The sequence below is a fragment of the Pithys albifrons genome, chromosome 9 (genome assembly GCF_047495875.1).
Source record: "Pithys albifrons albifrons isolate INPA30051 chromosome 9, PitAlb_v1, whole genome shotgun sequence".
Classification (NCBI taxonomy): domain Eukaryota; kingdom Metazoa; phylum Chordata; class Aves; order Passeriformes; family Thamnophilidae; genus Pithys; species Pithys albifrons.
The window spans coordinates 21,374,808-21,402,538 of NC_092466.1; the positions used below are offsets into that span (position 1 = coordinate 21,374,808).

Sequence of the window (27,731 nt, forward strand, 5' to 3'; positions counted from 1 at the left end):
GTATTTTCTGCACAGTTTTTGCTGGCAGACTACATCTTCTAGTGTCTGCTCAGATTTCACATATTTGAATCAGAAACTGTGTACCTCTTGGATGGATAGGTTGTTTCTGAGTCCATGCCAGTAAATTCAGCTAAGGAGCAGAGGATATTCCTTTGGACCAAACATCACAGTAGGCATAGCTGGACAACTTCCAGCCAGCTGGCACTGTGGTCAGAGCTGATATCAGTCTGCAAAAGCTGGGTAGACACACCTGCAGGCTACATGTAGAGTTTCAAGCTGGGGTCTAAAGTCTGCAAGCTGTACCTCCATATCCAAAGGGATTGTTACTATCAGACACTTTAATGAACAAAGTAAAGAAACAAATTAGATGTCTCTGCAGGCACTCTTCATACTGCCACCCATATCTGACTGAGTTGTAGGTCAACTTTTCCTTACTGAATTATGAAAGAAGTAGAGCTTCAATTACATGTATTACAATGAAGGAAAATAGCTTAAAAAACCAGGTAAAGTTAAGGATGCAATTGAATGCTATGCTTTGTGAGAACATGCGGTGGTAACTTCTAACTTTTCAGAGAAAATGAACCTGCAAACTGCTCAGACAGGGTAAGCCATTGGTCACATCCAAGAAGCAATGTCAGGAAGGTGTGAAGAGCAATTAACCCATATCCACCCAATCAGGTATATCTCAAGGGAAGGCGCTAGGATTATTCTTTATTAGTTGTCTTCATTTTGGTAAAAAATTGTTTGTATCGCTTAAGCCTATTTGTTTATACTTGAAGTCTTAGTAGTGATGTGCTTATCTGACACTCATGTTGTTGTGCCTTTCTTCTTCATGGCAAATATTAGAGGAAAAGCAATACTTGCAAAATATACCTGCCTGTACCCGGGATATGTCCTTCCCATGGTAAAAATTGATCACAGGGATTTTTGGTGATTGTAGGAATTGCAGCTTCTCTTTTCTCTCAACCAAGTGATTTACCAGCCAGGTTAGACCTATTGAACCTGTACCTAAGCAAAGAGCAGCAAAGAAATACCCTACTTTATTCATAGTGAATCCACAAATCAATCAATCAATCAATCCAGGAAATAAAATCTATTTGCACTGAAACTGTTGTGGTGGGGGTTCCTGACTGCAGGAAGGCTTTGCAGGAAGACAGTGTTATCAATAAACAAAAATAGAATGTTTCAGCTGGAAGGGACTTAACAGTGATAATCCAGTCAAGACTGTTGCTATTTCATCTACACAGCAGTAACTGTTACAGGAACGTCATATAGGGTGTAAGTGTCAAGGTGTTAGCCCATGGGGTTGCAGGGGCTACCCTGTGCCAGACAGATGGTTTGAGCTGACTCCACAGTTAACCCAGTACAGGACACGTCTGAGCATATCAGCTGGACTGGTGGCATCTCTGTGAAAACACGTGTAAGATAGTTTAAAAATTACAGGAAGAGAGGAGGGAACAAAAAATGTAAAACAGCAGGTTCTCTGCTTGTGGAGGACCTGATGGAGCAGGAGGTAAGTATGAGAAGGAAGGAGCAGCAGAGTCATGTACAGAGTGTGACTCCCCATCTGCTCCTGCCTTTGCATGCTTATGGTTTTGATAAAGGGGGTAAGTTGTGTTACAGGACAGGGGATGAGTAGTCTGGAGTGAAGCTGAGCCAGGAAAGTGGAACAGAAAGGTGTTTTCCATGTTTTAACTTGTTTTCAGCTTCTGTATCCCAATACCTAAACCATACTCAAATATTTATATTAATTGTCAATAAATTAAATTACATTCCCCAAAGTTGGGTCTGTTTGGCCCTCAACAGTAATTAGTGGGTAATTTGCCTGTCTCAACGCAGGAGCCTTCTTGCTCCAATTCTTCCTGTTTTCTCCCTCGTTCCACTGGAGTGAAGTGGGGCAGGGAGAGAACCAGCAGCCAGGTGGGAGTTTGGCTGTTAGCTGAGGTCAGTCCACCACAACCATATTAGTAAAACCATCAATTAAGGTGTGTGGAATCAGGGGTCAGGGTGAGAAACATATGGCTATTTGTATATTAAAATGTCAGTTCATGTTTTTGAGATGTAATTGAAGAGCCTGATTTCAAAGTCTAAGGTAGTAAGACTTCATGTGTTTATGAAAAGGTAGAACTACTTGCATCTTCTCCCTGCTCTTTTGCTGCACACTGTTCAGTGAGGTATGACCTCCCTCAGCTTCATTCCTGTGGTCAATGTAATGGACTGGTTTCTGGCAGCTCAAGTCACTCAAGAGCATGAGGAATTTAAAACAGACAAAACAAAACAAAAAAATAGGCAAATGAGAACAAAAGGCAGTAAAGTCTTTACAGGAGACTGTTTCCCTGCTTCTGTCTAGAAAAATCACTGCTGACTAGTAACAGAAATTGTAGTCCTTAACAGTTTGGTGTTTAGGAGTGCTTTAGGATCTGTGAGGTTTGCTGCAGTGCCCACTCTGTGGGCTCGGCTCAGCATTAATGCTCTGTCCCTTCCGTCCAGAAGTGTTACATGAGGAATATGAGGGGGTTTGGTGGTCAGGAAGGTGTGACTTGTTCTGGTTTTCTCCTGACAGAGATGGATGAATGTTCTCTGCCAGACAATGGTGGGTGTGAGCAGCACTGTGAGAACACACTGGGGAGTTACAAATGCACCTGCGAGCCTGGCTATGAGTTGACAGCTGATAAAAAGAGCTGTGAAGGTAAGTAACCTACAGATTGAGGCATCTATCTATAGGATGGGTACTGCAGCTAATAATGAAATTGGGGATGATTTTCCTTGTCCCTAAATCCTCTGTTTCAGTTTATTTTCCTCCATCTGAAAAATTTCTTTTTGTCAACGTCTTCCATTGAAACACAAGTTATTGTTAAAAAACTGAAAATACCTTGATTCTCTACTGCTAAACATTCCTAAAACTAGTTGTCCTTCATGGCCAGGGATTGCTGTTCACACCAGATCTCCCACAGTACAGCAGAAGTGAGGGTAGGCATTACAACCTAACCATTGAGTGGCCCAAAAGTATATAAACCTAAAGCTGATTTTTTTTCTAAAAGAAATTTACTTTTTTTAATAAAATATCAATGTTTTGTCTGCGTGCAAAACAGACATTTTCCATACTGAAGAGTAAAATCCCTTGCTCTGTTATGGAGGAAAAAAACCCATGTCTTCAACAGAAACTGTTTGTGTCAGCTGTTTATTTATGCAGTTAATCACATGCAATAAGTGTTTGCTCTTACCAACAATACAGCTTTTGGTGTGTGGAGAATCCACCCATTGTTTTTATCTCATAGCTCTGCCTGTCAGCTGAGACATGCTGTGAGTGGTGCTCTTAAAGCCATCCAGGTTGCCCTGACTTCTACTTTTATTAAACTGTTTGGGAAAGAGTGCTATTGACTTGGTGAGGGCAGAGTTGGGTGTGTGCAAAAAGCTTTTGGAAGGTTTATCTTATTTTTTTTTAAATAAATTCTTGCAAATTTTGAGCAAACCACTATAACTTGGGCAAGCCACTATAACTTGGCAAGCATTTTTTGAACTTCGCTCTTAACCTTCTGTTTTACATTTAATTTGTGGGCAATACAGAAAGGATGGTCTTTGAAAATGTAGCAATATACATAAGAGTAAATTGCTATTGTTTCTCCAGACACGCTTGCCAGGCTATTTATGTTGAAGCTGTTCTCTTGGGTTAGTTCTCTTAATGAAAAATGTTGCTGGGAACTGGACACAGAAGGCTTTTGTCCCTGTGGGTTTTGAAGATGTGGCCATATCTCATTGCTCTCAAGAACCAGCAAGAAAAAATAGGGGATAAAATGGCTTCATTGCAAATACAATTTTGCAGCAAAAGAGCAAATTGAGATTGACTCCTTCAAGGTAGAAGCCCTGCTTCGAGGATGAAGCTGAGATGTCATAAATTTTTGAAGGAAATAGGATAATAAAGCTAAATCTTTGACTTTATCATCAGTTTTTCCCTAGAGAAGATGCAGTCCACATATAATAAGCCACTGAAGAGTTGACAGGGGTGTCTTCCCTAGAATTCCATTATCTTGTAATTATTCCATTACTGATGAACTTGAAATAATAAGGTTTGTAGCACTGACTGAAGGTGAATTTACTGAGCTGGCCTTTAAAACTGTGTTGTGCATGTCAGGTCAACTGATTCACAAGCCCAAGAAGAGAGATTGAAAAGGAGATCAGTCTGACATGGTGGCTCTTGGAGCCATAGCCAGAGTCTGTGTGTTTCACTGGTAATTTATAGCAGGGCAGGTTTCTGTCTTCTTCACAGTTTGCTGCATTTTAAACCTATTCTGGAGGCTGGAATTTCAAATATGCCACCAACCTGGATCTGATTCATCTCACTGTGGCCCAATCTGTGTGTCTGAACAGAACCAAGTAAAACTTGTATTCATTTATTGCCTCTCCAGCTGCCTGTGGGGGCTTCATCACCAAGCTCAATGGGACCATTACTAGCCCTGGATGGCCCAAGGAATATCCTACTAACAAAAACTGCATCTGGCAGGTGGTAGCTCCAGCCCAGTACCGGATCTCTCTGCAGTTCGAAGTGTTTGAGCTGGAAGGCAATGATGTACGTAACCAGTCCCTGCATCTCAGAGGTGGGACTATTGGCTAACTCAGAACTGGATAAATCCTTGGGGTACAAGGAAGAGGAGGCTCTGTCTTACTGGTAGAGCTTCTGGTTGTTTTCCCACCCTTGATATAATTATGTCAATAACAGTAATTATTCTCCTTGAAGTCTGGATCTGATTTCTCTACAGAGTGGAAGGATTAAACCTGTTCTATTATAATAAATGGATGTAATGGTTTAACCCCATCTGGCAGCTAAGCACCACACAACTGCTCACTCACTTTCCCCCAGTGGGACGGGGAGGATTCAGAAGGGTAAAAATGAGAAAAGCTTATGGGTTGAGATAAAGACAGTTTAACAGATAAAGCAAAAGCCTTGCAAGCAAGCAAAGAAAACCAAGGAATTAATTGACTACTTCCCATGAGCAGGCAGGTGTTCAGCCATCCTGAGCAGAACAGGGCTCCATAACATGTAATGGTTACTTGGGAAGACAAACACTGTCACTCTGAATGTCCCCCCTTCCTCCTTCTTCCTCCCACTTTATACACTGAGCACGATGTCATATGGTCTGGAATATGCCTTTGGTCAGTTAGGGTCAACTGTCCTGACAGCATCCCCTCCCAACTCCTTGCACACCTGCAACCTCCTTGCTGGTGGAATGGTATGAGAAGCAGAAAAGGGCTTGACTCTGTGCAAGTGCTGCTCAGAAATGACAAAAACATCTTTATATTATCAAACCTGTTTTCAGCACAAATCCAAAACACAACCCCATACTAGCCACTGTGAAGAAAATTAAATCTACCCCAGCCAAAACCAGCACAAAGGGCTTCTTTTCTCTACCAGTTTTGCATAATTGTAGGTATTTTCCATCCCTAATAGGTGTACCATCCCCCACTTCCCCAGTGCTGCCTTTGCAGGAAAATAATTGGAAATAAACAATGAAGTAGAGTTCTTCAAGGATAAATGAAATAACCAGTAAAAGAGTGTGTTCTCTGCCCTGCCAAGGGCAGGGTGGAGTTTGAACAAAGCATTCAGGTCTCATTTTCCCCACTGTAAATGAGCTCAGTGGCACTTCCTTAATTCAGTAGGCTGCTGAAGTTCATTAAACACCATCAGTTTCTTGGATAAGGTGAGAGTAATTATTTTAGCTAAATTAAATGGAACCTTTGTTATTCTGATAAGTACACCCATGCTTTAAGACCAGGGCAGCAAAGGAATGGGTGAGAAAACTGACAGAGGAGATTTGGGGAAAGTTCAGAGTGTGTTTGTGTACAAGGCTGTTTCTGTTCCTTCTCAGTGACACCTCTGTCCCCTTTGTCTGAAATGCTCTGTTCAAAGTCCACAGAGCTGAAAGATCTTCTCTCTTGTCAGGTCTGTAAATATGACTATGTTGAGGTTCGTAGTGAGCTGGCTTCTGACTCCAAGCTACATGGCAAATTCTGTGGCTCAGAGAAGCCTGAAGTAATCACATCGTATGGCAACAACATGAGACTGGAGTTCAAATCAGACAACACGGTCTCCAAGAAAGGCTTTAAAGTTCACTACTTTTCTGGTATGTGGCTGTATCCTTTCAGTTGCTTAGCTGTCTCTTGTGACCGAACCTCTTGGTTTTGATGAATTTTCTTAAACCTCCTGTAAGACCAGGCAGAGCCTGACATGGTCAGTTACATTTGAAAGCATGGTTGCTCTGCGCTGTGTCACCTTCATCTTGGTTTCTCAGTACAGGGTATGGTGTCTCAGTGCAGTTTCAGAGTGTGATGTCAGCAAGATGCATGGTTTGCATCAATGCCTTCAGTCCTTCCACAGCAGGGAACAATGGAGAACCCAATCCTAGAAGTTATCTCTGTCCCTAGAGTCATTAAAGGAAAGCTTTTTTCTCTGAAACTAGAAGATTTAGGAAATTTCCAGTAGTGTTTTATGCAGCAATCATTCTCATCAAAACAGTGTGTGCAAGTGGAAGTTTCTCATCCTCTATTCTGGATATGTTGTGTCAATGATGTACCTTGCTGGCAGGCAATTCTGGAGGTTAATTGTATGTCATTTGGAAGTAGAAATTCAATTTTATGCTGTCTTTTCATCAGAGACCAAGGCATATTAATGATTTTGAGGAGAATGATCAGGCAAAATGGTGCAGAGTAGAGTCAGGGCTAGGGGAATAAGGATGAGGTGGGTATGTTTCATCTAGTAATACGTTTGGGAGTGAGAAGACAGATGAAGTTAAAGAGATTCAGGGAGGGCAATGTCTCAAGAAAAATAGGAGATAAACTGCTCGTATGTTAAACTGAACTGGAAACCATGAGCAGATCCTATGCTCAGAACAGTGAGATTCAGGAGTGAGTAGTTCTGAATATCCACTGGGGCATGTTTCAGCTTCAGGGAGCAGCTCATACCTTAGATCTTCTTCACCATCTGGTTGTTTATACTTTCAGACAGAGCTGTTTAAAAATGGAGGCTCATTAAAGCACATATCAACTTGAAAATACAGGGACTGACCAGTAGATTTTTTTTCCTAGGCTAGTGAAATTGGATGGTACTTTTCCTGGACTTTATTTTAAAAGAATGACATTGCTATATGTTTCTTTTAGAGAGGAGTCTTTAACTATTAAACTTACATTACAAAATAAAACATATTTGTGATGCATTTTATTAAATGACAGACAATTGAGTAGTATCTGGGCTAAAAAGCTGACTGGACTAACCCAGCAGAGGTTGGAGGTTTGCACTGTTATCTGCCAGCCTGGGTGTGGGGCTCCCACTTGGTGATTGCCATGGTCTGTCTCACTGTCAACTCAGTGTTTCTTGGTTTGATCCTGCCCAGACAAGGATGAATGCTCCAAAGACAATGGTGGTTGCCAGCATGAATGTATCAACACCTTTGGGAGCTATATATGCCAGTGCAGAAATGGCTTTGTGCTTCATGAAAACGGGCGTGACTGTAAGGAAGGTAAGGTCCCCACTCCCTGCTCTCAGGAAAGCCAAGGTACTTCAAATGTGGCTTGATTCAGGGGGCTTTCTGCCCTGTGTTGGAAGGAAGTTTGTACAACATACCAGCCTAGGACTATGAAAAATCCTCAGCTAGCGGAAAAACTGCCAAGAAAAAGAAATAGAGTACTGACCCATTGCCCAGTTTTGCCCTCTGTATGGCCATGGGAGATGAACAGTGTGGGGATGAGAAGCTGGGCTAGCAAAAGGAGCTGTTGTGGGACATCACCATTTAACTGGTCACTTCTGCTTCATTTAGTTATTGTGTTTGTTAGAAGAAAAGGGATAGGCTCATTTGCTAGTGCCAAAATTACCTTTCTTTCTGATCTCCTACCCCTGCTGTGTGCTGACATGGCCTTCCTGTGTACAGTCTCTGGTCGTTGTCTGATCTGTCCATAAGCTGATTCAGCTTTCGAAGTTGGCAAAACAGTGCAAAGCTGAGATAGCACCAGAGTCAACACGGTGGAGGAGTTGACACTGTGGCCATGGGAATAGGGCAGATGAAATGGAGGAGCAGGGGAATACATTAGGGAGTCAGGATGTAGATGAAGTTAATGAGGCCCAGGGTAATGAGATGATCCATTTCACCAGCTGCCAAGTTAGCTAAAAAAAGATAGGAGAAACCCACCAGAACTATGCAGTCATACTAAAGGTCTTGCTGGGTGACTGAAGCCTTCCCTACCTCTGCCCTGTTGAGGAGTCTCAGTAGGCAGAGAGGAGCATGTAGGATGCCACAGGGTTCCCATGTGAGACTTGCCTCAATCTGCTCTCTCTGTATCAAGCTGGTTGCGAGCACAAGCTGAGTGGTGCAGAAGGAACAATCAGCAGTCCAAACTGGCCTGACAAATACCCCAGCCGGAAAGAGTGCACTTGGGACATCTCTGCAACACCTGGCCACCGAGTGAAAGTGGTGAGTAACCAGGGGAGAAGCAGGCTGGGTTGTGAGGAGCTGAAGTGACACCACCACCACCACCACCCACCACCACTGTGTGAGTGGGAGGTTGATGCCAATAGATCCGGTTTGGGGCTCTCAGAGGTGAGTGTCGTGGAAGGCTGCCCTGGCTTACAAAAGGGCAGAGGGTCTTAGAGCGACGCAAGGCAGGGAAGAGGCATCTGGGAGGAGACCAGCAGATGACAACTGCAGAGTATTGCCCTCTGTTCACAGAGCCCTTCCACCCCTATCTCTTCTTGTGAGACACTCTGTTGGGGCCATATCTGCATAAGGTGGTGGCTAAGCCAGTCCCTGGGTCTCTGAGGGAGAGGCATCAGGCCCATTTTGCAACATGGCCTGCTGGAAATGGCAGGACATGCTCAAAGCTGTGCAGATGGCCCATGCGCTGGGGGAAGTAATCCCTGTGCTCAGTGAAAGTAATATTAAAGAAGAGCCCATTTGATGTACTGGGCAGGGTTTCCAGCAGGAAAAATAAGTGCTTATAAGGCTTGCAGTTGATAACTGTTGTCGTGCACACATGTGAGGCAGCAAAGCTAAGGCAACACGGCACATTGATATGGAATTCTAAGCTTTGCTACCCTGAGATCACTCTTGTCTGAAAACACATTACTCTGTTTTAGATTGTGGGACAGATGCACCACTTGATCTGTTTCTCACTTGGTACTTCATCCTCTGCTAAATCACATACTCAGATTTACAGTTGTTTGTCTTAATTCTCCATATTCTTGCTGTAGACCTTCAATGAGTTTGAGATTGAGCAGCACCAAGAATGTGCCTATGACCACTTAGAAATGTATGATGGGCCCAACAGCAAGTCACCTATCCTTGGCCGCTTCTGTGGCAGCAAGAAACCAGACCCCGTAGTGGCTTCTACCAACAAGATGTTCCTCAGGTTTTACTCTGATGCTTCTGTGCAAAGGAGAGGTTTCCAGGCAAAGCATAGCACAGGTAAGTTGGTAAGCTGCCAATACCCCAGTACCATAAGATATCATTAAGTCTCACTGCATTTTTACTAGGCAAAATCAGACACACATTTTTCCCAAATAAGCTTAGCCTGAATTTTAAGTGGTTGTATATTCAGTTCTCAGACTGTTGCTGGCACAATACCATAAATACCATAAAAGCTTCCATAACAGCTCAGAGGTCTCTTGATATTTGACATTCCTGCTCATGCTCTTTTGTTTAAACTGGAGGTGTTTGGTTGAGCAACAATCCCTTCTGTTCCACATCAACCGTCAGACAAGGAGGTGATGCTGTTTAGCCCATGTATTGGCCCACACACAAAACAGATTCATGTTAGATTGATTGTGGTAGAAGCAGAGCTGTGCTGTGGACAGACACAGCTTGATCCTCTTATCTCTGGCAGCCCAGAGCTGGGCATGTTGTACCAACAGTCACTTCTTTGAAATCTCTGCCACTGTAAATAGGTGAAATGTACTCTGAGTGGCAATGCATGAGAGACTGGTGAAGAGGCTGCTACGTTAAAGCACACGCTCTGCACAAACACAGGGATACTTTTGTGTGGTGTGTGGGCAGAAGAGGATTGCTTTGTTCCCCAGTTTTTTTATGTGCTTCAACTTCCTGCTGATGAAATACTTGGACTCAGAATTTCAGCTACTGGACAAGTGCAAAGAACAAAGCAATTGCTTTCTAAAACAATACATTTTCCCAGAGTATAATGTGTCAAGAAGCACATCCTGCCAGCTTAAACTGGTCACCGCTTTCCATGCCTGTTCTGTACCAAAAGAACAAAGCTCCTCTAAGCTATGTGAGTCTTTGGATTCACAGATGACTGGAGAATTCACTGTTTTATGGTAGTTTGGTGCAGTGTTTAATTACCTTCCCTGTTGTACTTCAAGCTGGAGGTCGTCTCTGCTCATGACTGGCCTGAAAACACGATGAGTCTTTCTGTTGTGGGGTAAGGCCTTTGAGAGACTGTTTTGCGCCATTTTCTTTCTTTCTTTCTTCACTCTTCAGAGTGTGGTGGACTCTTAAAGGCTGAAGTGCAAACTAAGGAGCTATATTCCCATGCTCAGTTTGGGGACAACAACTACCCAGGTCAAGCCAACTGTGAATGGGTGATTGTAGCTGAAGATGGTTATGGGGTGGAGCTAATATTCCAGATATTCGAGATTGAGGAGGAGGCTGACTGTGGGTACGACTACATGGAGATTTATGATGGTTATGACAGCACTGCACCCCGTCTGGGACGCTTCTGTGGCTCAGGGGTAAGCCGTGGTGGTGGGCATTTTTTAGGGATAGCTGGGGGTGGCAAGAAAGGATACTCTCATATCATTTTTGGAGGGGGACAGCTGTCACAAACTGCTAATGAGAATGGTTTGTGACTGGGTTTTGCTTCTTCCACTTTGGCTGTAGATCACAGCCATTTTATCTGATACACAGTTGGCTGGAAAACCGTGGTGACTGACAGTCCCTTTCTAGCCCAGGGTCATGTACAGCAGCATGAGACTGCTGCGCTGCCGTGCCCCAGCCCTGCTCTGAAAGTGTGCAAATATGGGCAACAGCTTCCAAAGGGCAGTTCATCCTCAGTCACTTCCTGCCTGAAGCCCAGTTATGTTACAGCTATGCTATGGCAAGGGTGAATGGTAGAGTGACTTACAGAAGAGCAGCTTGTTGACTCCAGGATGGCATGCTGTCTCCTGAACTGTTACCTGAATCCCCACTGATGGTGTGTGGGTTTTAAATCAGAGGGTCTGTGTTTGATTTCTCTAGGACTTAAGCAATGAAATGGAGAAGGTTCTTACTGAATCTAAAGAGAGACAGTTACAGAGCAGGTGTGTGGAAGAAGTCCTCACAAACTGGGGAAATGGTCTGGAAAATAAAGGCATAGCAGCTCAGTGTGAAGAAGTTTAGGGCAGCAGAGTAGTAATGTACCTACTTACACACTGAAAAGGAAGAATGGCTAGGGAAATGTTGATCTGGCAGGGAAGCACAAGGAGGTTGTAGCAGGTCTCAACACTGTGGGAGATAACTAGAGTTGTCATGTAAGGTGAGTACCTCAGTTGTTCTGCTGCTAATGAACCCTGGGAGAACCTCAGCTGCCAAACAGGGTCCAATTTGTATTGTGTCATTTCCTGAAAAGATACCAACAAATTAAAGTAAGCCTGAAGACTGAAACAAAAATATCCTGAAAGTCCTATGAGAAAAAACTGGAAGAATTAGAATTGTAGATTTGTCATCAGTCTTCAAACATAAAGTGCGAGGAATATGCTTAGGAAGGCAGATCAGGGCAGGAGGTACTGAGCACTCAGTCTTCATGTTTACTGGCCAATCTGTCTTCACCATGAGCTTAAACTCTATCATCATAGTGCAGACAGTTATTTAGTCAGTAGACTTGACCACTATGTACTGTCTTTTTTCCTTTTCTGCAGCCTCTGGAAGAAATCTACTCTGCAGGGGATTCCATCATGATTCAATTCCATACAGATGACACCATCAACAAGAAAGGCTTTCACGCCCGATACATAAGTACCAAATTTCAGGATGCATTGCACATGAGAAAGTAGTTTGACTGCTCCTCACAGACATTCCCCATATGAAGATTGAGACATTTAACTGTGATCTTTGTCCTTTTTTTATAGCTCCTGTGCACCTGGCCAAAAGCAGGGTACAGTATTTTCTGTAACTAAAACTAAATCCAGTCTCAAAGGCTTGCCTCTGCAATTATTAGCATGACCCTTTCTTCTTAATATACCCAGGACCAAAAAATTGTCTTCTAATCATACCTGCCAGGTCATAAACATTGTATTTTGCACAACTTGCCATGAGGCTGAGTGAAGACTGAACTTGAACTGAGAAAAGCCTTCGTCTCTTGCATATCTTGTTGTTGGGTGATACTTCCCAAGCATCCACATGAGCTGTCTGAACATATTTTCTGCTGCAGATGATGTGGACAGACACCCAGTGGGATATTGTCAAAGGACTTTGTGAGCCATCCTCTTTCCCCTACCAGCCCAAAATACTCTGTGCAATAAGAGAACAACCAGATGGCTGGACCTGTATCATTCCTTCTGTCCCATCTTGCTTATTGAGTGGAGAGCAAGGCAGGGACAGTCTCTTTAGGGCTGCTAGCTACTTGTATCCCAGTGAATGAGAAAGGCCCAGTGTCTGATTTGCAGTCACTGTCATGATACACATTGAATGGAGGTACTGTGATGCAGTGCACAAGGGAAAGGTGGTGGCTGACGTGGAAATTCTGTGGTGGCATGCAAGGCATGACTCTGTGATGGTGGCAAAGCTTAGTGACAGGAATGCTGACAGCATGCTCCAGTTACACCATCAAGCAAGGCGGCTCAGAGGGCTGTGGCAGTAGTCCAGGCCTTTCTTAAATAAGGAATCTCTCCTCCTCACTCCACCTATGCCTGCTTTCTCAGCCTTCTTTATGCTGCTTCCTTTGCTTACTACCATTTCCCTGTGAACCCTTCCTTTTCACAGCTGAGCTGCTCTCCCCAGGGCTCCCCACCACAACGTAGGAGTGCTCTGCAGCATCAGCTAACTGGAGCATCTCACCAAAGGAAGTGCCAGGGCAGAATGAGTCTGTATGTCCCTGAGGCAAAGGGACACAGGCCATGCTACAGGTCAGCTCTGGTGAGCTCTGGGAACCTGTCAAACAGGTGCAACCTGCAGGCAAGGGACTAAGAACAGAAGAGCTCTTCTGGTTTCTGCTTCCTGCCTGTTTGTCACTGGTGCGTCAACCAGTCTCTCAACTTCATAGCAAGGGTGCAAGTGGGATAGTGACTTAGAGCACTTTGGGCTATAAGGCTCAGACATGCTCTTGTCTGCTCATGGAAACTACCAAGCCACAGGCTTGAAGAATTAACAGGTAGCTTGACACTTCTTTGGGAAAAATTAGGAAAAATTGCTTTTGGGAGAACCACTGTGACTGAACTGTTGATATGGGAGGGAAAAAAAGACTTTATTCTGAAGTTTCATTAAGGCACTCATGGGCAATTATGAGCTAAAAGCTGAGGTGTGTTAGCTTTAATAAAGTATTTATAATCCAAGGATTACTATGTTTACATAACCAATGTGCTGTCAGGCTCCAGGGTGACACCTCCTCTCTGGTGCATGACTGTGGAGAAGTGTGGGGCCAATGGCACTGTCAGGCACAAGCGACATTCCTGAGATGAGGGCATTTTCATATGGATAAGTAGACCCAGCCCTCTCCAGAAATCCTTGAATACGATAAGGTCCAAGCATTGTGAGTACTAGGAGAAGCAAATGCATGAAAATATTTTCTTGCTTAAAACAAGAAAAATAAAGTAATTTATACACACATACACACACAGAGAGGATTATATGTATATAAAATGTGCATGTAGAAGACCAGTAGTCAAAGCCTTAATAAGTATAATGTGAACCATACTGTACCATTGACTATAGCTTTATTGTGGCTGTATAAAATCATGTTATCTCTGTTTCGGTTTTTTGGTTTGTGTTTTGGGATTTTTTTTAGTACTGCTTTGTTTCTTTTTTCAAATTTTGAGGCCTTCTTACAACCAAGACCTCCAATCTCAAGCTGTTTGACCATGCAGGTCTGGGGAATTATGCTCCCCTACATGGAGTTTGTTTGTCCTTCTGTTCCTTGTTCCAGTTGAAGCAAAATTACAGTGACTCAGGTCTGGAAATAAAAATGTGACATCAATCCCTATGAGACAGAAGCAAAGTTTCGGATTACAAGCAGCAGTTCAAGTTTCCTGACCCTCTAGTGGCAGCAATTGCTCTAGAGAAAAGTGACTGTAGCAGCTTTCCATGTACTTTAACATCTCTGTTCCATATTATGGTAATTTCCCATCTACCCCGGACTGGTGTGTTGGTGATGCTTGCATTGTGGTTTGACAGATGTACTACACTCGTTAGCATTCATCCCGATGTCTCTTGTGACAGTGTGCTCACAGTTGTTGTACTGTGCATTTCAACCAATGATCTGTGTAGAATATTTCTGCTGTACTGACTGGACCTAACAGTCAATAATTCTAAACATGTGAAATTTTCTTAAGAAAAAAATGTCAGACCCTCCGCTGTGTGTGTATGTATTCTGGTCTTTGTGTGGTTTTACATTTCACTAACTAAAGTAACTTTTTAGACTGGGAGGAAAGGAGAGTCTGGGGGCAATCATAAATGTACCTGTGCCCAGAACAAGTGAGAGTCTCTGCATTTATTAAAGACTGTGGATTCAGTTGCACATTCTGTTGTATACATGCATTTTCCACTTCCTCAAGGAGAGGAAATTTCTTATTACATTCCTTGTTCTGGCAACTGTTGTTTGTGTCTTCTGCTAATACCAGGTGGGATTTACTCTGCAGGAAGCAACTTTTGTGTGAGCCTTTAGATTTGCCTTGCTTTTGCAGTCGAGAGTATGACTAAGTGGGGCTGAGAAACAAGTTGGTCAGCCAAAGGGCTACATCTTTTCATGTTCTGCACTCAGACTTTAGTGGGCTGAGATGCAGATCTGTAGTGATAAACATCAGGGATTTGGAAATCAGTCCATAAGTATACTTCAGAGGACAAGGTTCATTTGCTACACTACAGGTTATGGCCTTCATCAGCAGGTCCCAAAGACATGACACATGAAACTCCTGTGCAAAGGACAGCAGAATGAGCATGAGGAAGATGTTCCTTTCTGCAAAGTTGTGGTCCACGCACCATGGCAGCAAAATGCTGATAGGTAGAACCTAAGATGCTTTTCTTCCTCTGTCCACTCTTTGGTGTCCATCCTGCCTGCTAAGAACCCTGTCTTTGTTCTTTCCCCAACACATACTTGGTTCATCCATGTCCCACAACCCAGAACATTTCTTGTGGTGTGTGTCACAGCTACCCAAAACTTCATGGTGACTGAATTTCTTCCCAGCTGTTTCCAAAGGCAAAGCAGCAATGGAGATGAAGTAAGGATAAGCATCTCCATGTAGCCTCCTGCATCAGAGTACAATGGCACAGTATGACCCTGGAATGAACCTAGAGGCTGACAGTCAAGACAGCAGGTAAACATGATTTCCAGAACAACAGCCACGAGTCTTCGGTCACATGGAGAGTTACAGTCAAAGCAATGTTGAAACATTAGAAATGATGCAGCCCAATTGAAGCTAGTGGGAAATGGGAGGCAAAATAGAAGGTGAGATATGAACTGGAGTCACAGCTGTTAAAGAAACACACATAGCTTTGCAGTTCCATCAAGATAGGTTCTTAATGTGTGTGTGGCCTATCTGTTGTGTGTGTGAAAATCTTTTGCAGGTTTATATCTTATCTGCTGTTCAAATATCATGTTCCTCAATATCTCTTTCCACACTGTATACCACTAGTGCTGTGTGACATGGCTGGTCCTTTTTTCTTTGCTTACTTATAGCAAGAGGATTTAATTTTCCAGAAGCTGCCCAAAGACCCTTCAGTCAACATGTGTGAGCTGATGAAGGAAATATCTAGTGTCTGCCAGGAGATTCCTCATCCTTTAAAAGTACAAGTCCTTGTGGCACAACTCATTTCAGACAAAGAATGAATGCCTCAGACCAGACAGGCTCATTGGGTCTCAGCATCAAGCCAACAGAAATCTTTCACTTTGTCCTGGCATTTCCAGCAAGTGCTCCAGCAGATGAGGTGCCAGCCTTAGAAAGCAAAAGCACTATTCCCCCAGGTTGATCTGTGGCTCAGCTTAAGCACAGTCTTGGAGCCAGGAGTTGTCTTATTTGTCATGCAACTGGCAGAGAAGAGGTGGAGTCTCTGTTGCCCTGAAGCCCGGATTCCCAGGTGCATGCCAGACCCTGCCCTTGGCAGGGACTTGGCCCTGTCAGGTGTGCTGGGACCCAGCCAGGTTGTCTGAGCCAGCCCAAGAGAAATGCCATCATCTCTTCCTCTTTGCAGGTCCACAGTTCGTGTATTAAAAGGAAGAGAAACTCATCCTGAAAGGAGCAGTGACCCTGGCATTTGGCAGTCTGCTGTTACTGCATGCAGGGATTTCTGGGGTGAAGAGCAAAATGGTGAGTAGGAATTGGTTGGCTCTTATTTGGATGTAAGTCGTGGGAGGAGGTCAGAGAGCAGAAGAGATGAGGCCACTGAACCGCTTATCTATTGGTTGAAAAGCTCCCTGGGATGTTTAACCCTCCCAGTTCTCTGTCATGATCAGATCAATCGAGCTGTCCCCATCTTTAGCTCTGCATTTCCTTATGGTGCAACAGATATTTTCAGATATCTGCTTGGATTTTAGCCTCTGCCCCACCCTTTCTGTCATGGGGGTATTTTCTGGTCATAGGACAGTTGGAGCCAAGAGGCAACTGGTGCCCTGACTCATTAAGTCATTGTACACGTTCAGTCCAGCCACAGCCTGCCTCACAATGGGGAAGGGCAATTTTTTCACTGCTGAGCTGCTGAAATATAGATGTAGATGTGGGTGGTGATCATGGCTGTTCTTTGTTGGACAGAGCATCTGTTATCTGGGGGGGCCAGAGAAGACCTTCTGGCCTGTGGCCTTTGAGGAGCTATGTCCAGCTCTTGATCTCTGGCTGGTTTCCAGCACCCTCTCCCCAGGCCTGTCTGGGGTCAGTGCTGGGTCCTGCGGCTCTCAGCTGTAGCAATGTCAGCTTGAGATGGTGGGTCAGTCTGGGGAAGGGGACACCAAGAGAGGCACCTGCTGTCATCACTGCCTCTGTGGTGGACTTCTTTGCTGGAGCTGCCTCATAATTTGGAGCTGAGTGTGACACTTTACAAGGGCTCAAAAAAGCTGGAGGGTTTTATGTTAAGGCACACCAGGTTTACTAGAGCCCTGCAGATATGCATCCAGGCAAGGCGGTGCAGGCAGCTGCCACCAGCATCATGGGAAGGACAGAGAGCAGACTTTTGCAAAAACACATCTTTTCTGGGGCTTCACACTCCCCTTTGTGCTGCTTTTCCTTCTGAGTCCAACTGTCTCTGGCATATATTTGTGCTTATCTCTTGTATAAGCTTTGTATATGCTTTTTTTCAGCCTCAGGCCCCCTTTTAAGGAAACATATACTTTCCTTCCCTTCAATCAGAGACATTGGAAGGAGCAGAGTTTGGGTTCTTGCTTATGACTGGCAAGTACAGGCCAGGACCTTAAAGTGCAGCTGGGTGCTGTGTGTGTTACTGACCACATGCTGTTGTTGGAGCTTTGCAGCTGCTTTTTTGTATGAAACACTCTTCTGCGAACGTTCTGTAACCATCTATTTCTAGACTTCTGCACATACATCTGGAAATGCAACTGTCCAGCCAGACTGCTCTTCTGGGGTAAGAGTATATTCCATTATTTAATGCAATTGATTACCTGGAATGTTTTCCCACTGAAATCAAACCTCTGCTTCCCCTGTCCCACCCCAGTGCACAATACAGCTGGGCTGGAAGCTGCTGTTTTGATCCAGGCCTTCAGGTTTATTCCTCATATTGGCTTTTCTTGCTGTTACACGGTAGCCACTCACTCGGCTAGTAACTCTGTGTTAAAGGACCACACTGCATGCATTTGACTGAACTGTCTTTCTTTGTAAGTTAGTATGAACCCTGGGTGGTTGGAGTAGCTGCAGGAATACCCAGCATTCTGGCCTTGGCTGTTGCTGTCATCTTGGCAGTCGTCTGTATTCTCCAGTGGAAGAACTACAGCTGGAATCAGGTGACTACCTTCCATTTTCTGGGTGCCTTGCTGCTTCCAAGGCTAGATCTCCATTTCAGAAACCTGATTCAGTGTCTTCTTCAGCTCTTAGCAAGTTCAGGAGCACAACCCTTGGCTCTTCAATTTTCTCTGCTCTGTCTTGCAAAGACTCAACCTCAGCCTAGAAGTTGAAGGGTTCATAAGAATAAAAGAGAAATTCATATTAAAATACTGAAGAGTCATTGCCAAGTGGTCCGTTTAAATAGCAGATTAAAAACCACAAATTGTCACCATTGTTCTTCCATGGATTTCTCTCTAATTTCCTACAGGAAATCAATCATTTAAGAATCTTCTCACTCTAAGTTGTGTTATTTGGCTCCAGAAGCATTGCCAAGGTGTTTTGTAGTATGTTTAGCTTGATCTCTTGTTTCCTCTGTTCCAGCCTATGGGGTGGGTCTTCATGTTCTGCCTACATCCCCAGTGCTGGGATTTCCAGAGGTAGGAGTTTCTTTACCATCATGCTTCTTTCCTCTGAGGTCAAAAAATCACCTGCACCCACAAAACCACAGTCAGCCTGCCTATAGATGAAGAATGCCATGAAGCGTTCTGGCAGCCAGACATTGATAGTTCCACTTAAAAGGTCTGTTTTCTTCCCCTACCACTTTATAGATGGTTTTGACCAGTTTTTTTGCATTGTTGAGTCTTTGTTTCCTTACTTTAGCAAGAAAGGGAGATGCTTTCCCTGTAGTTGTTGTTGGTCAATATAGTTTCTCTCTTCTCCTCTCCTTCCATCCTCTCTCCTTCTCTTCCCTCCCCTTCCCTCGAGTGTAAATGGGAAAGTGAAGGTTTCCACCTGTTAGAGACCAGATAGATTTTGGATGTTCTAATAAAGGCAACACTCAGGCATTGAGGTTTCCCCTCTGCAAGGTCATTCTCATGGGCAGGTGTCAAGTGGACTCTGTGATTATTCCAAATGAAACAGTGTTTTGGCATCCATCTCAGAATATATTGGATATTATCCCCTGTGGGGTTATTTATCCCCTGAGTATGTCCTGCATTCTGGAGCTGTTTAGTAAAGAGCGTTTTCTTACTGCCTTGTGCTTCTCATGCAGTTGTTTGTGACTTGCTGATAGAAGTTGTTTGTCACTGTTTTGTTCATTGCTTCAGAAGAATCAACATCCCAATGGGCAGGAAGGACATGAATATGAATCATCCCCTCCCAGACCTGCAGATGTAAGCCATCTACTAACTTGTTCTCAACAATAGCACACATGCTGCTGAGTTACTGATGGCAGGACTGGTTTTAAGGGTAGCCCTAAACTAAGAGAAAGCTCATGGTATCTCCTCTCCATGCTTGCTTGGGTCTCCTAGATGACTGGTGTTTCTGGTTGCATGCCTGTCCATTTGCTGCAATCCCAGATGAGAGGTCAGCAGTGATTTGCCATTGTTTTAGAGTACACAGGCATTAGAGATGCAGTCTTCATGGGCAAAAGATGGAGGGAGAAGGAGGGATGGACCTGAGATCTGGGCAAACAGTATTTCTTTCAAAATAATACAAAATATTTCCAAAGGAGGTGGGAATTCTAGCATACTGTATTCTTTTCAATACTCACATTGTTTCCAAGTACTTTGTGAAAACCAATCACAGAAATTATGTTTTGCCTCTAGGACTTTTATATGACCATGATACAGGGGACAACAAATATCTATGCAAATGAAGATCAAGACAAACACCACAAACTGAACATCCAAAACCAACCAAGGCCCATGAGAACAAAGTTGCCCAGAAGAGAGTCACCTGTGGTGGAATATTTTTATGAAAACCATCCGGCCTCTCACTGAAAGCAAAGCACCAAATTGCAGCTCAGCCCAGAAATAACAGGCACAACCCTTTCCTCAGACACCAGGGATCACACAGATGCAGTTTATGATCAAGAGAGTTTTCTTGTGCCTACATGAAATTCTATAGAGAACACGACCAAAAGTAATTGGATGAGCAAAGAACTTGTTTGCTATCATGCCTCTGAGGTGTAGAAGCAAAATCAGATTCCCCTGGAGTACCCCAATTTCTCTGGGAGAGGTGGTTTTGCTGTCCTCCTATGTTAATTCATTTTAATAAAGAACATCTAAATCCTTGCAGTGATACTGATGGTAGAAAAGAGCAGCCAAAGAGTTGGTTGCAGTCTCTAATAATCAGGTAACTGAGTTCCTTGCAACAACCTTCAAAAAACAGGAATGCATACTTTTCATTTGGCAGAAAGCCCCCAGGCTGGAGGACCCCTTTCCCTCCAGCACCATGGGCCTTCCTGACTAGGTGTGTTGCAACTGCTCAGGAGATCCTTGCAGGCAGCAGCCATGAGCACAGTGGATGAAGAAGGACCCTTGCCCAGGAGGAACAGCCCTTCCCACAGGGTGCTGGCCAAGGCACTGCAGACCTACTCTGCAGTGCAGCAGCAGATGGAGACACTGCCCCAACACAAATAACAGCTCAAATCCTCAAAAATAGATTTTTCTTTATTGGATTGCTACTGTACACGCATGCAGTGCTATCCATCTGGAAAACATGGTCCCAGTGGGACTTGTGCTGCAGGAGCAGCCATGGGAGCTGTGTTGAAAACCAGTTGATTTATACAGCCACTGTACTCAGTGATCTTGTGACAGAGCATCAGTGCAAGGGGATTCAGTGTCACCTAGAGCCTCCTGTGATGTGGTGGAGTTCTGGGAGGCTTCAAAGATGTCTACTCTGTGCATATACCTATGTTTGGACTGCCTTCCTGGAGCCTGGGAAAGGTGGGCCTATGCTTCTGCTGTTGGTTTTAGTAAAGGAAATGTAAAAGGATAGCCAGAGTGAGGTCACTGGTTCAGTGCTTTCAGCGGGGCAGAGCACAGAGCTGGTAGGCAGGAGGTACATTTCCTGTCCCACTCAGTGTTGGGGTTATGTTAAGCTCCTGAGGGTCAACAACAGACTTCAAGGTAAAGTTCTGCAAGATGATGGCTATGAGTAAGAATATCTCCATTCGTGCCAGGCCTTCTCCAGGGCATATTCGCTTTCCTGAAAGTGAAATCATAAAATGGCACTCAACAGGTGTTTCTGAGTAGACCAGAGTTTGTACTAAGCAGATGTGTTGCACAGCTTTATTTACTACAGTCACAGCAGAGGAGATGATTGTCAGGATTACTAAGGACATTTTCAAGAGAAAGACCCTTGGCAGTTTGGATGGGTGTGTCAAGGAAGAACAGGAGTAGGAGAAGTCTCAGACATGGAGGGAACATCACAGGAATTGAGAGAGAGCAGCAAGGTGACATAAAGCAGATGAGAAAATGGAAGCCTGGGGCTATTGATAGGTGAGTGGTTGCATGTAGCCTAACAGGTACTTAATAGGTGCTGGGAGAAAGTGGAACTACTACAGAAAAACTAGTTGGTTCAGGATGACTTTAGTGGTTGTATAGGAAGGAAACAGGTATTTTATAAAGTGTCAGTGGATCCCGTTCAAGTCATTACACTGGCAACTCCTAGTAGGAGATTGGAGAAGCCTTCAGGCCTGAACAAGATAGGACATGCCACTGAAGATGGGAGCATCAGGGAAGAGTTATCCAGAGAGCAGTGAGCCCCAAGGAAGCACCAGTGGGACTGTGTTGGCAAGAGGCAGTGTGTGTTACAGGGAAAGGCAGGGTAGTCACCAGAGGAGGAGGCTGACAGAGGAAAAGAGAAAGCCTGTGCTTTACCTGCTGAGAAGGGCATGAAGAAGTCACTTTTCTTAAAGGTGCCGTTCTTGTTCAAGAAATGTTCAGGGTTGAACTCATATGGATTTGCAAACTCTTTACTGTCATGGAGGACAGAACTGAGGATTGGAAAAATCGTGGTGCCCTGAAATAACACAAGAAAAGCAGAACATGAAGGGGAGGCAAGTTAGATCACTCAATTCAACTGCCTGCCAAGTTAAGACTGAGCTTCCCAGTATAGCCTTACCAATGCCTTTGGTTTCTTTTGGGGGACCTCTCTTTTGAGGAGGCAGCTTTAGGGACACCCTCCTGGATGTCACAGCAGTGACAGTTGTTGCCTACTCTTCCTGAATGCTCCCTCTGACCTCCAGAACATTTATCCTCACCTTCCTCGGGCCATCAGGTGACAACCCACCCAATTATTCCTCTTTGTTACTGTTTCACCACAATGAATTTGTAGATTACCATGTCCCTTCTTTTCTGTGAGCCCCAAAAAGCAAAACCACACAAGGTTGTGGAAACGAAGCTGACTTCCTTTCTCCTAACAAATTACTGCTGCAATCCTCTTCCTTTCCTGTTCCTGACCAGCCAGTGATGGGGGCTGGAATAATTGGCAGTGATGACAGAAGAGCTCTCTGCTGGAAGATGAGCAGCTGTGCTGCTGTTTTCCCTGCTGCCCACACTCACCCAGAAGAGCAATAAGCATTGCTGTCCTGGGCCAGGCCAAGCCATGGGCTGCTCTAACCCAGCAGCTTGCCTCTGGCAGTGGCCAACAGAGACTGCCTCAGGAAGTATGTAAGAACAGAGCAAACAGGTTTTGCTTGTTCCATTGAATGCAAACATACCCTCCAGCACTTTGTGGCTCAGGGGCTTTCTGTACTCAATAATCAGGAACTGATTTTGTTTCCAAGCAGGTGCGCAGGCTATCCTGGATGGTGGTGAGCAGCTGCATGACTTTGCTGCCTTTTTTGTGTGAAATCACTGCTCTGGGTTTTTGTGAACCCACTGTGCTTCTGCAGGCAGGTGAAGGTGCAGAGCAAGGGAACAAACGTATTGGTCAGCACTACTGTTCTAGTGTTGGCCCATGGAGTGTCAACAAAGGAGTGCAGGTGAGCTACAGAAGCCTGAGGATAAAACCCTCATGAAGGTCTGGGTGAAAACGAGGTCAGGCCACAACAATTCTGGCTTCTGGCTTGTAACTGACAGATGTGCTGCCACCTTGTGTTGAACTTAAGGGTGCCTGCCCACTAACCTTAGGAATGACGTACTCTCTGAAGCAGGTGTCTTTGGTCACAGTGTGAGGGAGAGCCAGGGGGATGAGAGAGATGAAGCGCTGGATTTCATGGACCACTGCATCTGTGTAGGGCATCTGGGTCCGGTCAGCCACACACGGTTTTCGTGATCGTCCTATTACCTGGTCTATCTCTTCTTGAACTTTCTCTGTCGTGAGAGGCACAAACCATAAAATAGGTAAGTATAATCAAACCTACATAAATAGGTTGCTCTAAGCTGTTTACAGATCACAGATTGCAGGAGTATTGATGTTGCTTTTGGTGTTGACTAGAACACAGCTCTACTTCTCTCATGCAAAGAAAGTTCTCCTACTGACTTGGCTAAACAGAATTACTAGGAGATAAAGGTGTGGACACAGGTCCCAGGCTGTGAGGGGACTGTAGTTGATGATGCCAGTGAAGCTGAGGGATCTCTATTGGCCAGCATGAGGAATGACAGTGCAAGGACTTTGTCCATTTGGGTAAAATATGAGAGAGGGAAAGAGAGAGGAAAAGCTGGGAGAAGGATGTGGTGTTAGGGACATGCCCAGCCCAGGGAAAAAGTTAGAAAGGAAGAGATCACAAACTGGTACCTTGTATCTTTGGGTGTTTGAGAAGAAGCAAAAGCCCATATCGTATGGTGGTGCTAGTTGTCTCTGTTCCAGCAATAAACAAGTCAAAGGTGCTTGTTATCAGGTTCTTTATGTGGAAACTGGAATTGGGACGATCTTTCTCCTAGGGAAAAGGCTGGGTTGTTTCTCTGGCTGAGCCAAGAAAAGTAGTCCTTTCTCATGTCATCTCAGGTCTTCCTATTCACCTAGAGCTGTTGCATCTCTGCTAAGGCACAACAGCCACCTGGAGCACTGCAATGCTACCTTGATCAGTAAACTCAAACTACCTTGAGCAACCTTCTTTCAAGCTGTGCAACTGTTTGTTTGCCCTTGCTGTACCAACTACTTTACGGTGAAAGAACTGCAAGACTAGAGTGAAAATGTTTCTGTGTTTTAGTGAGAGGAGATGAAGCTCTCCCTGTTCAAGCAGCTGCAGCTATTGGTGGCTGGTGAGCATGCAGACCCAGGACTATAAGCCCCAGCATAGGCAATATCTGGGGTATTGGTGTCTTCCCATTGCACAGCTGACTGGGAAGGGGTCATCACAATGTCTGTGTTACTTGTGAGAGAGAAGGGACTCAACATAAGTGTGTTTAGGGATGAGCTGGGGCTGTATGCTGTCTCCTTACCTCTTGCATTTTGCTGAGGAAACAATCAATGAAATCCTGAGGGGAGTTGGGATCTAGGGAGGCTTGGTGCAACTTCACCTCCTCTGCCACAAAGGCTTTTAGAGCATCAATTTCTGCAAATATATTGTTGTGTGGGCCAGGCAAGTAATCCATGATCTTTGAGAACATCTGGTAGAGCTGGAAGGAAAGAAACAGGAAGGTCACTAGTACGCCCATTTTCCCATCCTCTGATATTAGCAAAAAGCCGAGGAAAGCCACAACCCTGTCAGGTGAGCAAAACAGAAGGACTATGAGTCTGGGTAGTCTGACAGGGCTGTAGGGGCTTGCTTAGTAGTAGCAGGAACCTTAGAGCTGGAGAATAAGGATGTTCAGGACTATTGGGAAGCTGCACTTAGCTGGAAAAGCCAATTCCATAGGTGAGGTGCTTCTTGCTCTCAAGTGAAATCCCTTCTGTATGGCAGAGCATTGATAGGCTCCTAATTAGAAGACTGAAATGGAATTTCATTGAGAGGGAGACCTCCTGCTCCTCTGGGAGAATGTTGCCACTGTGAAATGGCTACTGAATGTACCTGTCCCCAATGGGAGTTCATCATCTCAAAGATGTTGTTCATGTTGTTGATCAGGGCCAGGAACTTCTTGTCTTTATAGTCATATCGTTTCCCAAAGACGATGGAGCATATGACATTGGAGACAGAACAGCCCAGCATGAAGGTTGGGTCAAAAGGTGCTCCTGTGATTTCAGAAAAGTTACAGACTATAAAAAAACCCCACAAAACTATGTTTGCTTATGGCTACTATGGGTAATCTGAACTTTGGTAGTGGAAATGTCTGATTACAGTCTCTGAGTGACACAGAAGGGTACTCCAAAGAGAACAGTAATTATTTACAACTTTGTAATGAGGGGTAGCTGGTGCATGTACTAAACCTGTAGGAACTTCAATTCTTTGCTAAAGACATGATCTCCCTCAATATAGCCAATTTTGTTCAAACGTAAGATACATTAAAAATGGACCATACTGTTGGTTTTGTGGATTTCTTCCAGCAAGTAGTCAGATTCCTCCTGTATCCTCTCTTCAATGCTCCTCTTCCCCATTCCAAAGTTCCGCAGAGTGGTGAGAGCAAACCGCCGGACTTGTAACCATGGCTCATTGTTGCTAAAAATAATCCCTGCAGAGGAAGAGGGAAGACTGGGCTTGGGTTTGCTGAGTATGAGATAAACAGTGTCTCATGGTAACATGGAATCCTGTCCCTGGAGAGCACTGACAGGGTAGTGTCATAGAGTCCTGTGGTTTGAAGGCAATCTCCGGATGTTCTGTAGTCCAACTACCTGCTTTTGGCTTTCTCTACTACATACCCAAACCTCTTTGTGAATAAGTCATCACTTATATATCCACACATAATTTCCCTTGCTGCAGCTGGTGGCTGTTTCCCCTTGCCCTTTCCCAGTCCATCTCTGAGAACAATCTGGCTCCTCCTCTCTGCTACCTCATCCCCTGTGGGTGGTGGAAGCCAGCAATTAGAGCCCACTCTACCTTCCCTTCTCCAGGTGAGATGCACCCACCCCCTGCAGTCTTCCCTTATGTATGATACACTCCAGCTCTAATCTGCTGAACACACCCTCAGCCCTTCTCAGAAGGAGGTCAGTCAGCAAACATACCCAATCCATTGTTAGCCCTGTCTCCTATTGGCATGTGTCCTCTGGTAGCAAACTCATCAGCACGATCAACCAAGGCTTCTTTCACCACATCATATCCGTGCAGCACCACTACTGGGTCAAAGCCCAAGTGCACTGTGAACACCGGTCCATACTCTTCACTGAGCTGTAAACATGCAAGACAGAATTCTCATGGCCATGTAGCAGCAAACAGGGAGGAAGGGTTGAAAAGTCTCTTTACTGCTGCATCCCACTGCAGACAGTGAGCCTCACACACCAGCAACATCAAGATTTGGTCCTCTTATCATATATGTGGGTGTGGAGAGGGGTCCGTCCCAGCTATAAGGCCCTAAACAACAAAGGCAACACCAATAAGGGGGAGCAGCTGCAATCTCCATGACTCTGTTACTCATCTGGAATTGCAACTCATCAAGCTATAGACAGAGATTTCTCCCATCCATAGGTCTCACACATTTCTCATCCACAGGAGAAAGAGAAAAAGAAAGTGGCCTTACCTTCTGTAGGGTTTTGGCCAAGTTATTTGGTTTCACCTGCAACAGGTTACCTAGAATGGGAAGGGGAGTTGGTCCTGGAGGCATCTTCCCCTTTCCAGACTTCCCTTTCCATGCTGCAAAGGAGAGCAGGCAAGCAATGCAAACCAGGAGGACAACAGTGGCTGCTCCCAGGAACTCCATTTGCTTCTGCGGCTCAGGAGAGAATGACTGTGGCTGCCAGAGTCTGAGTTTATATACGGACGGGCTGTGTTGGTTCAAGAGCAGGTTTTGGATCACATGGCTGAGTCAGTGTTGCTAGTCAATCATTTGTTAGATTGTTATGAAACTAAGACTTTTATTGCTATTAACTGATCATTGAAGACACGCCTTATGTCAAACAACTGCAAACACCAACAGAGATTAAGAAATTTATCATATGCGCATAAATCTTGTTTTGTTTAGCCTAGAGTTAATTGTTAAAGAGATTGAGCTGAAGGCACACTCTCCTACGGAGGCGCTCATAGAAATTCACTGTCACTGGAGCATCTTCAGTGTCGTTTGGGATTTCTATTATTCAGTATTGATTGTGCAAACTCTCAGTGGTGTAGGCCATCCTTGATTTTTCCTGAAATCTTCTGACATCGGTAGAGTTCGCACTGCATGTATGTGCCAAAGGACACACAGACATGTTCTCCTCAGTGCACAGCAATTACTTGACTCAGTCTCTCTCCCTAGGGGAGTCTGGCCTCATAAAAGAGGAAAGTATAAAATATCCATCTAGCAAGGGAAGAAAGGTCTCCAGACATCACAACAGACAAGAAAGAACTTGCTGGATAAGAAAAAATAAAGACAGAAAAGTGGATGAAACCTTGGAACTCCGACCTCTTCAAGGTCTCCTAAAGAGAAAAAGGAGAGAGTGAGAAGCAGGCAGAGAAGAGAGAAATCAAGAACTTGAGAGGGTCTCTGGGGAATGGCTTCCCCAGCTGGGAAAGATATACACTTGTCAGAAGCTGGGTGTAGGTTCAGGCAACCTGGCAACTAGTCCTTGCTCTTGTAATGACTAAAGAAGCTAACCCAAACTACTGCTGAAGGCTGGCATGCACAAGTTCTTGTTTTGTTGATGTCTGACTCCACTATGAGGAACTGTTCTGGAAGGTCCATAGGTGCTCTGAGAGACAGCAGAGCACGTCTGGTGAAAGGACCCTCAAGGCTGAGCTCTGCTTGCTTAGTCTGGCCTT

General features: G+C 44.6%; 2 protein-coding genes across 5 annotated transcripts in view; one reads left to right on the plus strand and one right to left on the minus strand.

The window, feature by feature from the left end:
* The window catches only part of TLL2 (tolloid like 2), a 95,819-nt gene extending 81,124 nt beyond the window's left edge, over nucleotides 1-14,695 (plus strand). For all 4 annotated transcript variants that reach the window (XM_071563967.1, XM_071563968.1, XM_071563969.1 and 1 more), the window contains 8 exons: nucleotides 2,564-2,689; nucleotides 4,407-4,567; nucleotides 5,939-6,119; nucleotides 7,386-7,511; nucleotides 8,332-8,459; nucleotides 9,236-9,449; nucleotides 10,479-10,729; nucleotides 11,894-14,695. In XM_071563967.1, the coding sequence (XP_071420068.1) occupies nucleotides 2,564-2,689; nucleotides 4,407-4,567; nucleotides 5,939-6,119; nucleotides 7,386-7,511; nucleotides 8,332-8,459; nucleotides 9,236-9,449; nucleotides 10,479-10,729; nucleotides 11,894-12,028 (1,322 nt within the window). In that variant the 3' untranslated portion in view covers nucleotides 12,029-14,695. The remainder of the gene's footprint in view (nucleotides 1-2,563; nucleotides 2,690-4,406; nucleotides 4,568-5,938; nucleotides 6,120-7,385; nucleotides 7,512-8,331; nucleotides 8,460-9,235; nucleotides 9,450-10,478; nucleotides 10,730-11,893) is intronic.
* Nucleotides 14,696-20,604: 5,909 nt separating this feature from the next.
* On the minus strand, nucleotides 20,605-26,735 carry LOC139675493 (cytochrome P450 2C19-like). Its single transcript, XM_071563212.1, has 9 exons — nucleotides 26,515-26,735; nucleotides 26,003-26,165; nucleotides 25,363-25,512; nucleotides 24,915-25,075; nucleotides 24,346-24,522; nucleotides 23,699-23,840; nucleotides 23,087-23,274; nucleotides 21,838-21,979; nucleotides 20,605-21,163 (listed from the first exon to the last, which is right to left on the minus strand). The coding sequence occupies exons 1-9, from the start codon at nucleotides 26,692-26,694 to the stop codon at nucleotides 20,982-20,984; spliced, it is 1,485 nt and encodes a 494-aa protein (XP_071419313.1). The 5' UTR covers nucleotides 26,695-26,735; the 3' UTR covers nucleotides 20,605-20,981.
* Nucleotides 26,736-27,731: the final 996 nt, after the last annotated feature.

What these genes read in the sequence shown, in the direction of transcription:
- LOC139675493 (XM_071563212.1), bottom strand. Translation starts at nt 26,694, where the DNA reads ATGGAGTTCCTGGGAGCAGCCACTGTTGTCCTCCTGGTTTGCATTGCT. An exon ending in TGGCCAAAACCCTACAGAAG is followed by an intron (nt 26,166 to 26,514) that starts GTAAGGCCACTT and finishes GCATGTTTACAG; the next exon opens with CTCAGTGAAGAGTATGGACC. An exon ending in GAGAGTACGTCATTCCTAAG is followed by an intron (nt 21,980 to 23,086) that starts GTTAGTGGGCAG and finishes GTGTTATTTCAG; the next exon opens with GGCACCACGATTTTTCCAAT.